Genomic DNA, 12413 nt, shown 5'->3' on the forward strand with positions numbered 1-12413 from the left:
TAACTGTGACATCATGAGGAAGACCTAGTGTGTCAATGTTTTTAGGGTTTTCTTTGCCTTTGGGTATCTCTTATAATGCTACTTAGAGAAATGGGCAGGTACCAAGGTTGTTCCCCTAGATATTCATTGATCAAATATTGCTATGTTGGTTTTGCTACTTCTGTAAAGATAAACTTTGACAAAAAAATGTATTTTCGGGAACAATTGAGTTGAATTGTAGGTGGGCAGTGTCAGGCGTGTTCGTTTATCCTCTAAGAGAAGATGAGCCAAACTCGTTTTTTTTAATCAAGTATTTCTTTAGGTAGCAATGAACAGGTTATGAATCAGCAAAACAATGGGCTTCCAACACACTAGTCGTATCAGAGCACCACAAACATCCGGCGCCTGTCCATTTTATAACAGTAGATCTTCGTTCCTCCCTCCTCGGAAGTGCGCAGGCGTAAGCCATTCTCCTGGCATTTGAATACAGAAGTGAACAGGGAGCCACTCCCAAGGCCTTGACACACCTGATGCTATGAGGGCCAAACTGTTGTCCATTTGAGCAAAGAATATTATGTTTTCTGCTTCATCAAAACATCCTGACTCTGTAGACATTCGTATCCTCGAAACGAAACAATGTCACAAAATTAAGTCAACAAAGTCACTCTGTCCGACCTCCAGAACTTATCAGACAGCTGCTCGAAATCTATATGATGTTGAATAAATCTAAGGGAATTACGCTTTAATACAGAAGTTAGAAATGAGAACAATTAAAAGATTCATTATTAACACTAAGCAGCAACAGTTATTAAAATCATTTGTATGAAGAGATAATATCTAGCCAAAACTACTCCTATCTTTATTGTTAAGAGTACAAATATAATTTGAAATGCTTCTATCTTTTTTTGTTTAGAATTCTGTCAGACGCAACCCATAGTTAAAATATTGAAATCCTCACAGCAGGAACAAACAAATGAACCAAGGAAAGTCAATCTACTGCAATACTGTTGAGCAGAAAGAAGTGACACTGTTCTAATAGTGTTTTCCAATAAGCACGCTTTTGAGGAGAACTGCTACTAAAATTTGACAAAAATCCAACAAACAATTTGTGAAAACTACAACAACCAAATCAAAATTAGATGTCAGAATTGCACAGATTTTCTGGTAACAACTAAATAACAACATTTAAATGTATTTTTTCAACCATTTGTGTAACATTGTGTGTGATCATCATACAGTATAAAATCTGCTCATCCTTGCTGTATGTTTTTAGGTACTAAGACAATATTCCTGTATGATATAAACCAGAGCACATATAGCGATATGTGCTTTTCTTTGTAACTGAAATTATTTTTATGAATGCAGAACATCTTTCTTTGATATTTACGATGCTTAATGTCAGCTACAGACTTTCTATCTCTTAGTTTATTTAGTGTCACATCCATGACTTACTTCAAGAAATGCTTGATAATGTGTCTTGAATAAGATGTTTTTCTCGACGACGTCATAGATACAGTACATGCTGCAGAGTTATCATACAGCAGCATCAGGAAATTATGGCTTTACCTTTAGATTAGACCGATTTTCGCTTATGAGTTCAATGATGACCTGTACGCAGACTCAGATGTACAGAGTGATTTTCCCTCTGGATTTTCGGGGTGTGTCCATCTGATGCCAAAAGGCAGAGTTCCATCCTGTCTTTAGTAAAGAAAATTAGCTAGCTGAGGAATTGGCAGAAACTAAACAGCTTCCTTGGAGTAGGTCTCTTGTCATGCTAATAAGCAATCAGCATCACATTCTAGTTGAGTGGAAGAGGTCTTTTACAACTTCTAGTGAAGCTGTGGGAATTAAAAACCCAACCCTTCCGGTGGATCAGGGTGAATTACTCATTAGCCCTGCAACCTTTTTTTTCGCCTCCCTTTCATTTCCAACAAAGACAGAGAATGGATGTTTTAACAAAAATGGTAACGATGAACCAGACCTTTAACTTTCATTTGTCATGTAAAGCCTCATCAAACTTATTGTTTATCCAGGCAGAACCAGAGGGATGAGAGACCTTAAAACTAACCCTGGGATCAGAAAATAAAGAGACGAATCATCACCTCTCTGTTACTATAATACGTAACCCCACCAGCCTTCTCCCCCCTCTATCTGTCTCCACTCCAGTGCAGCTGTGGGTGATTACCATGAAGTAGCGATTGGGGAGCTTTTTGAGGAGAGCAAAACTCCGTCAACCACGGGGTAATTAGAGGAGAGGAGAGGAGAGAGAAGAGGAGATATAAAGGGAGAGTAAGGGAAATTGTGTTAAAGTGGAGGATAGAAATTACAAAAGGATGAGAGAGGGGAAAGAGGAAGAAGTAGAATAAAGAAAGATAGTTAAAGGAAGAGGTGTGTCGCGACCCAGGGGCTGCAGCCTTCAGGCGCCACATTTAAAGACTGATTGTGTCACATGCGGCACGGCTCGTTTCGCATTTCAATGGCTCCATCAACTGCGTCCTATCGTTTGTGAATCCACTGGGTGTATTCTGGGATTTATCATAGTTACGAAGCTAGCTAGCTATCTGAGTGACCAAAGTTCAGTAATTGCAATGACTCAACAGTGAGCAAGTTGGGCCAAAGTGAACTGAAATATAGCTTAACAAAGACAATAATAAATTAAAGTAGAAAATAATAAAATAACCCAAACCTTTAGCTATTTTCTACAGTAAAGCTTGACATTTGTTTGGAGTTACTTTGTGCAAGAAGTGGCTTGTGAATCTTGGATAATCACCGTGTCCCAATTAGGCTCTGGCTTTTTATTTTTGCATTTTACTATGAAAACGACGGCAGATTCACTGCTAACAATTCATTGTATCATTATTAACAATTCTCATTTGCTTTAAAAGCCAGGCTTCTAGTCAGACTGATACATTTTCAATTAAGCTAACGTTAGTTTCATCAGGTGGTTGAAAATGTACTTTCTGGTAAACCTGTCCATGTTCCAAGCTGAGCAAAGGAAAAGTAATTGTTGCCATCATTCTGTAACATATTGTGGAAAATGTATCCTGAATTGTGTATAATGGTCTGATCAGTAATCAGTGATCTACCATTGTGCAACTGTTAATAGATACATCATAATAACTTCATATTTATTCTCATCATTAATTTGAACCACAGAAATGTGTAAAATAACATGTTTTCTTAATTGGTGATTCCTGTGAAAGTCTGTAGTGAACATCAAGGTGACATCGCTGAACTTCTGTTATCTTTGCCTTTGAAAGTGCAGCATTGAGAATGCAAATATAAGGGGAATGTATATAAAAAATTCATTGTCTTGTGCTGGGAAATAAATAATGTGTACTTTTTTTTCATAATGTATTTACTCATCCACACACTGTCATCCCTGATCTGTGTGAAATATATTTGCAGGTTCACTGAGATATCATTTCTATTCAACAGTCAACATTTTCACAGTTGTTATTAATGTACAATAGGTGTGTGTGTGTGTGTGTTCCAAATGCATCGTCAATGCAGGAGAAAATGTCAAATTTAAATTACAGAGGAGAAAGAAAAACAACATGCACAACAGATGAATGCCAGCTTATTTATACACTGTTTATGAATAGTAAATCTTCTCTCTCCTTCCCCGTTCTTGCCTGAGGGGACTGCTGGCATCCCACCACTATCAAACCTCGCCTCACACAGATTTCAAAGTGCTTCTCTATCTTGAATTATGTCCCATCTTCCGCAGTGGGACGGTGTCGGCCCATTTCCAGACTTGGCGGAGCCCCCGAAAGGCATCCAGATGTTATGGCACCCCACTATTGTCAAGCCCTACCTCACACTGCTGTCTGAGTGCTCCAACCCAGACACCCTGGAGGGAGCAGCTGGGGCCCTGCAGAACCTGGCTGCTGGCAGCTGGAAGGTAGGAGCTCAGGTCTGTGGCTGTATCATTGTGATACTAAAGGGCATGTTCACAAGTGCATTGAAATACCAGTGGGTGCCAGAAGGCGTTTTTGCAAAGAGAGATTTCCGTGCACAGCAGAAATTGTGCGCTGTGTGATAGCAACTCACTCAGCATACGTAAGGTTACATGAAAAAACACGAAACCACAAACTTTCAGCAACAAATAAACCATCTGAAAGACAACTGAACAAGTGTATTTTCGGTAAAAGACCACGATATGTAGCAGTAAGCTTCAGAAATATAAAGTTACGTGACTTTGTGTGTTATTATTTACAGACTGCTAAATAAACCACCAAGTTCATCATGTGTCAAAGTATCCAGGGTTTCCACTAGTTCTTAAAAGTAAAAAAAAATTGAATTGAATAATTGGATTTAGATATGTTAAAATATTGCGTACTAGGTCTAAAATTTATTTAAGTCGGTCTTAGTCATGTTCGCATTAATTTAACTTATGTTGTGCTTTAGAATGAGTTTTTCAAGAAAGCTCTTCTTAAGAGAAATGTTTTGCATCCATGTGTTGTAGTTCTTTCTCAATGATATCAGATTATATTAGCACGTTCTATAACAAAGAAATAACACCAATTATTTATTGTGACACTCTTTCACAATAATAAGCAAACAATAAGGAAAACCGGAAGGTACATGAATAACAGAGCGTCTGTGGTCTCCCCCTAGTGGTCGGTGTACATCCGGGCTGCGGTGCGGAAGGAGAAGGGCCTTCCCATCTTGGTGGAGCTGCTGAGGATAGACAACGACCGGGTGGTGTGTGCTGTGGCCACTGCGCTGAGGAACATGGCCCTGGACATCAGGAACAAGGAGCTCATTGGTGAGCAGTTTATTCGCATCAAACAAAAAATCGTAGAAGGGGTTCAGTTGTACGAAAGGGAACACAGTCTTGAACAAAAAGGAAATAGTCTAGTGAGTTATTGCATTGTTTCCAAGAGCAAACAGGCACATTTATTAAGTGGTATTTCTTTGATACTACTTGATTGATGTGCTTAATTGTGCCTCAATTGAAGAGGATGCGCTGAAAACAAGAGCAATTATCTTGACCCACTTGCAGAATTACTCGTTTACAAATGGCGCGAGGGCAGTGGGTCGGTGAACGTGCCAACAACAAAAGAAATGGGATAAATGGCTCAGTGATAGGTCGTCTGTATGCAGATAGTTTTCCTTCTTCAGCAGATAGCACTGTGGCTCTCAGTGAGCATGTGATGCTTGGTTTTCCTTTGGAGACAAGCGATGTTTTGTGCCTTTTTGTTGGTCCCCATAGCAACAACCACATGCCTCCCTCCACTGTCTCTGTCTGATGCTTGAGGCTCTGAGCTAAGCTAGGCATGTGTGTGTGTGTGTGTGTGTGTGTGTGTGTGTGTGTGTGAGCGGCTGTGTTTGTGCAGTCTGTAAATTAACGCAACCATTCATGTGTGTAGTGTAGGGTTGCAATGTCAGTTATAATAGTATATTGCTCTGCCACGAGACATGCATGTGCAGTATAGTTTGACTGGACATCTTGTCTTGGCTTCACTTTGGTTGTGTTAACATGGTGAAATTGCATTAGAGACACAGCCTATTATGTCGTTTTGTCCTTAGAGCTTTCAGCAGTAGATAATAACTCTGTCTGTACAGACGATTCCATTGCGAGAGAGCTGATGTTTTATTAAAGAATTGTTACAAATTCTTTTGAGAGCTTCCCTCTCAGAGTTTGTATGTGAATATTGCCAATACTGTGAGTCTATGGCCATCGTTAATCAAGCTGTTTACGTGGTTCAATTATGTTTGATAACTTACTGTAATAAGCTTGTTTCTAGGTGTGCCATTCTTTTTCTATCTGGTGAGAATTGTTTTTAATGCTGAAATAGAGAAAGGCATTAAAGTGGCTTTCAGACATGAACTGAACTCTCCTGGTAATAGCAAAGGGCTGGTGGTTTGATCCCAGTCTTCACCCATTACGAAAGCCCAAGTGTCCTTCGGCAAGATACTGAACCCAAAAATTGCCCCTTCTCAAAGAGAAAGTGCTGCCCATAGATGCTCTTTGTGAATGTGTGTATGACTGGGTGAATGGCAAACACTGTACTGGCCATTAAGACTAGAAAATCCTGTAAATTCAGATCATTTACCATTTGATAATCTCCTTAAATCATCTGGTGGGGCCATATGTGAGAACAATCTCCAGAGTTTTTCCTGCCCCCATTCTAGTAAAAACTTTGAATTATCTCGTTGAGTCCATGTGAGAATAAAGCAGGATATTGTCCAGAGGATTCACCACTAACATGTGGTCACTTTAATACATTTCTAACATGCAACAGATGCAAAAGTTAAAAAACTATAAGAAAAGAGACATTCCATGATGAAAAAGAGGAGCCATACATGTCGAAGATGTCAACTCGGAAAGACAGTGAGGAAAAAGAGCTTATGGGGATAAAGACCAGCATTTGTGCCGATGTGGAATTTATATGTATATGTATATACGTTATGCTTCCTGCCTGCTAGGGGAAAGAAAAACTGCAAAAAAGTCTAGACCCCTGTTGTACAACACTCAGAGAAGTAGCTAGTTGTTACCAAATACTGTCCATTACTGCAACTGCATAGCTACATCAGAGTGATATCATTATATTAAATAATAGGTTGTTCTTATATAGTAATTGAAAGCCTCTGTAGTAGATGTTTCATACACTAGTGGGATTTTTACAGCAGGGAAACACATGTAGTGTATATTTTAAGTGTCAGTGGGTCGCAATATGGCCCAACCCCCACCACCCCAGGGTGATGACCCAATCAGAATGAGGGCCACAGAGCCCAGTAGACAAGATTGCCTGACAGCAGTGTTGGGGTGTCGTGGGAAATGTGGTCAGTCGTTGCTGGATCACGTGACCAAGTCTCCATCAGTTGTCTGACAACCGCTCTGCTTTAATTTTACTTCTCCAGCAGCATCTGGGTCAGCTTTTTGTTTTATAATGAAGGGAGGGGTGTCTATGTTTTGGAGATGGGAGTAAGGATAGATTAATTAACATTTTATTTATAATCTGCATATTATATCATACATGAAATCGTATAATCAATATGTGAATTTTTGGAACAAGATAGATTTTTTACTAGCCCACAGATCCCAACTTCACTGTAGCTGAATTCAGGGGCTGCATCCTTTAGAAGACCACTCCCACCATGGACCACGTAGACCGCAAACTAATGCCAATCATGTTGAGGTCGTGATTGGCGTCACCAGCTCGTCCGACCCTTATTGCTGTTGCCAAGCAACAGAGCTGAGGTCCGACATGACTCGAAACCTTAAATGCCCCTGTTTTTTTCTAACATGTGCACCGTTAGCTGTACGGTTATGTTGATTATCAAGAGTTGAGATTTAGTAGAAAATAGAACAGATTTTCCAGACTCTGTTAGTAATAATTAATGTACTGATAAAACAACACATACATTAAGATCAGAATGATCAGAACAAAAGCCTTAAATTCTGAACCTTCTCCTCCTTTTTTCTTGAAAAACCTTTAAACCTACATTACTCCACCGTACCCCCCATCACTGACTCTGTCACTGACGCTTGCCCACAGGTAAATACGCCATGAGGGACCTGGTGCACCGTTTGCCTGGAGGCAGCAACAACAACAACAGCACCGGCGGTGGAGGAGGTGGCGGGGGCGCCAACAACAACAGCAGCCTGGTGGGGAAGACCATGTCGGACGACACCGTCACAGCTATCTGCTGCGCTCTGCATGAGGTCATCACCAAGAATATGGAGAACACCAAGGCTCTGAGGGACGCCGGCGGCATCGAGAAGCTCATCGGCATCGCCCGCAGCAAAGGAGACAAGTAAGCCGAGTGGGAAGATTTTGACAGATGGAAGAACAGAGTGTGTAGAAGAAGGGTGGGAAGATAATGTTGTAGGTAGATCTTATTATGGGATTGCATTTTTCTTCATTTTGAAGATAGAGCAAGTTCTGAAATGACATCAGAGAGTGAAATTGAGCCTCATTTGACCACATTTGTAAGATGCAACTGAAGACTATATTACCAATCAACCTCAGAAGACATTAACCAAGAAACTGCAGGAGTCACAGGTTTATCTCACTTTGTAGTTATCATCAATTATATTTAGAATAAAATTGATTCAGAATGCAAGTACCAGAGGTTTGTAATTAAATAAATCATATTTCTAATCGCACAGATAATACAAAATAAATTTCACACACCGTCGACATCCAATTAAACATAAAAGCTACAGATCAACATCATCGTTGTGTTTTAAATGAACAGAATCTTGAGCAGCATCCCAAAATCTAGAATTGGACTGAAGATCATGTGCGTTTGAATGTCTTCTCATGCAGAATATTGATTGCAGGATGCTCATCTTTGCATATTAACACCACTCAGGCAGCATGTGCTCTATAGAGGATACATTTGGTTATTTACACCTAAAAAGCTGAAAGGAGAGGATGATGCATGGTCTATCAGGGATTTAAGAAAGAGATATTCAGGCTCGAATATAATGAAGGTCATTGGGTGAATCGACCAAGAGGAGGATTTAAGCAAATAGGGGGAATTTAAAAAAAAATGGGCTGGATCCTGGCTATGGTGGTGATAGAGTGGAGACATTATGCAGCACAGGGGCAGAGGTGAGGCAGGAGGAGGGTGGAGATAGATGTTTGAGAGGCTTTGTGCCTGTTTTAGAGCTGAGTCACCAGGCAACAGTCAGCAGAACAAAGTTAGTTCCCCTGTGGTTCTTTTTATTCTCTGTTTCAGCGCAGCTACCCTTTTTAATATTTGTTTTAACGGTTGACTGAAGAGTTAGACAGGAAACATAGGGACCGAGCTGGAGTGTTGACATATAACAAAGGATGTGGAGCCAGTTTTAAATTAGGGACATTTATAGGGCAATTACTTTGCATGCAACCATTATATCTTGCCTGTTTAAGAAATTTAACACAATTTTGATTGTTTACAGTCAATAGGAATGAAAAATAGGGAAACATAATAGATTCATTTCAATGCTATACTGTTTTATATAAGGACATGCAGGCCATAAACATATATCTAGAGAAATGTATTTTCCACTTCTGTCCAAAAGTTGCATCAAATAAGAATGTTAAATTCATTTAAATTCTTGTTCAGAGTTGTTTTGAGAGAGACAGAAAACATAAATCCATAGATAAACATGTCATTTCTTTTCTTTGAAAAGGTTTCCAGTTCTTCAAACAACATTTTTATGTTCCCTGCCTTTGCATCCTTGCAACGACGGGATTTGCAATCACAGATTCGTAATAATAAAAATAACATTCACCGAAATGACTTGAATAGATAAAGTTTAATTTCCAAGGTGCTGATAAGGCCACATGAGCCAATTAGACCTGTGACCATTAGTCAGCGGAGTCAAACCCTGAAGCAGGCAGAATAAAATATTGGACAATCAATCAATCAGCCAAGCAATTATGCAATTTGGGCCGAGAACAATATGAGTGCCATATCTTCAGTTGCCTTTCCACTTTGGTGGTTGCAGTTATTAATGTTTTGTATTCAGGTTTAGAGTTGTGTGTCTTCTTCCTCATTGTTATGCATTGGGATGTTTTTATAGATACAAAAAAAGCTGAAAACAAAATAAAGGACGGTCAAGCTTTATACTGTTTGTGTTCTTTTTTTCTCTCTGCTGAATTCCTAGACATAGTCCTAAAGTGGTGAAAGCAGCATCTCAAGTCCTGAACAGCATGTGGCAATACAGAGACCTCCGCAGCCTCTACAAAAAGGTACACATGGCTGAGTGTGTTCTGGCTGAATAAACACTGAAAATATCATTACGTCGATGTTTCAATTAATATTATTGATTAATTACCAAACATATCATTGTGAGGCATGTACTGTCTAACACAGTCTCATCTATTCTCTCTCAGGACGGCTACTCTCAGTACCACTTTGTCGGCTCCTCCTCCACGATAGAAAGAGACAGACAGCGACCTTACTCTTCCTCCCGTACTCCGTCCATCTCTCCCGTACGGACCTCACCCAACAATCGATCAGGTGAGTCAACCGCCCCGCCTCTGCCTTTGTCCTCCATTATTCTTTCCATCAGTACAAACTACGCCAAGGCAGCTTAGGTCTTATTTAACCTTCACACTGTGCTGGCTACTGATAAATGATTCAAGTAAAATCCTTGCACCAAAAACAGTTTCATGTCCTTGAGTTGTCGAAATCAGGGTTTGACTAATATGAGTCTTACAAGGCCTCAGTATTTGTGAACTGATGACAACATCTTTTGTTGTTCGCAATTCATGTTGTTTTGATGTGATCGACGTCCCTGTGTGTTCGTGTGTGTCGCTGTGAGGCGAGCGAGTGAGAGTAATGAGGAAACAGGAGGGGTTAAACATGGAGAACTGTGGTGTAAAGAAAGATTTGCCCAATTCATAAAAGTATCAATGTGGTGATCAGTTTTGATATGGTGACTGTGGCTACAAACAAATCCACGTACACTAGAGTGAAAATACGTTAAAACTGTAGATGGTCGGAGACTTCAGATGAGTAGAAAGACCTTCCAACTTGTACCAGGATGCATTTTACATTATAACAATGTGGTCACATGGGTCCTAGACCTCCTGTGAATGTGGTTTGAGTGATCGGATCTCAGATACATCGCATTTGGGTACAATCAACCCTGTACTCAGCACTGACAATTTGGAAATGAATCTCTTAGGACAGATGTTCATACCCGGTCTGAGCGTTTTCTTTAATTCAATTGTTTACTGGCATTAATACAAGATATGATATTCCAAAAAAAAAATCTATCAAAGGTCTTTTCAGATGTGGAATATGTAAGATTTCTGGCATCGTTGACGGTCGTATGTAAATATCTGTAGATACTCATTATAATTTGTCTCCTGATGCACAAGAGGAAGTGGTAGTTGGAAACATAAATGGAGGAAGAGGAGTCCAGGCTACAGTAGTGAGGGATGTTGAAGCTTTTTTACACATGACACACCTCACTTTATAACCATCTTGGGTATGAGAGTTGCTCCCTGCTGCTTCTCACAGTGAATCCGAATAATCAGTTTTATAACTTAATGAATTATTCTGCTTACTTCAAATAGTCCAGCAGGGCTCAGGCTTTGAATGACAAGATGCTTTGAAAGTGTTGAGCTGGATATTCAACATGTCATCCATGATGTGCATTTAACTTCTCTCTGCATGTTTTACTTTGTGATGCCGAAGCCTTTACATTAATCAGACCTAATAAAATGATGACAGGTCCACTGGTGTTTTAACATTTAAAATCAATGAAGGAGAATCAATTTTTAGGCTTTAAAGAGCTTCGGAGATAAGATCATCAACCCATGTCATCACCTTTTATAATGCAACATAATTTTACATATTTCAATAGATGAATAACTGAGTCCCTCTCACCAGACCCACAGTAATATATTGCCTAATTAATTCCCAATATTTTGTAGATAGCAGTTAAATCAAATCTTTTTTCCACTAGGTTTTAATATTGTTTTTATCAGTAACAAAGGTTTGGAGACAGTGACGTGTGTAGCTTTGATGCTTTATTTAAGAGTTGGCCTAAAAGAAGAAAACTCTAACATGCCTAAAGAGAGGTTTTAGGGTAATCATATAACTACTTCTTATTTTTCATCCAGTTGAAAACATCCCTTGCACTAAGTCATCACAAAACATTTAGTCTACCTCCTTATTACCGTTTCAGGTGAAATTGGAAAAGCAATCCACAAGAAATGAACAATGAGTGGATTGGTGTTGCCCTCAAGCACACAATGCTTACTCACTCCTGCGTGAAAGACACTTAACTTAATTATGTGAGGCTCTTTCACCGTTTACTGAGCTAAACCTGACTTTAGGTTTAATAATAGAGGTTTTCTCGCATGCAGGTTTGAGATGTACAGTAAATCTATGTACATTTCTGCCTCTGGGCAGGATGCAGTACAAACAATAACCTAACTCAAAAGTACAACTTCCTCCTCACCATGTAACAAGATGCATGTATGAAAGAGATTTTAGGACCAGTTCTGTAATTAATATATTATCAGACGAGGGGCGTCATTTCCGTCTTATAAGAGACTAAAGCCATGTTAGTGGCTCTTTGAGTGCTTTGACCATTAGCATTGAAATGCTAACACATGCCAGTCATACAACCACGCTAACATGTGTAATGTTTACCTTGTTCACAATCCTACATTTGATTGTTACCTCTTGATAATTAGCTTAACACAAAGTACAGCTGAGGCACATGCGCAGATATTTGGCCATTAAAGCTAAAAATATGCAACCAATACATCTCACCCCCTCCATTGGCCTTCTCGTCAAAGCCAACATCTGGCAATCTTGTCTGACAGTGGTGTATGTCTCTCCAGCTTGTGATGCACACTGGGAGCACAGGCAAGGTGTGAGCAGTTAGGCAGGTTGGTTAGTGATAGACAGGTTCGCCAGACAATCATTTCATCAAGTCTGAATGAAATTATTGTTCCTGCTAAATTAGT

General features: G+C 39.6%; 1 protein-coding gene across 4 annotated transcripts in view; it reads left to right on the plus strand.

The window, feature by feature from the left end:
- Window positions 1–12413, plus strand: part of LOC133018218 (catenin delta-2-like) — a 130227-nt gene that overhangs the window by 111767 nt on the left and 6047 nt on the right. For all 4 annotated transcript variants that reach the window (XM_061084535.1, XM_061084537.1, XM_061084538.1 and 1 more), the window contains 5 exons: window positions 3710–3895; window positions 4600–4750; window positions 7488–7746; window positions 9590–9674; window positions 9819–9945. In XM_061084535.1, the coding sequence (XP_060940518.1) occupies window positions 3710–3895; window positions 4600–4750; window positions 7488–7746; window positions 9590–9674; window positions 9819–9945 (808 nt within the window). The remainder of the gene's footprint in view (window positions 1–3709; window positions 3896–4599; window positions 4751–7487; window positions 7747–9589; window positions 9675–9818; window positions 9946–12413) is intronic.

This window comes from Limanda limanda, chromosome 13 (assembly GCF_963576545.1).
Source record: "Limanda limanda chromosome 13, fLimLim1.1, whole genome shotgun sequence".
Lineage (NCBI taxonomy): Eukaryota > Metazoa > Chordata > Actinopteri > Pleuronectiformes > Pleuronectidae > Limanda > Limanda limanda.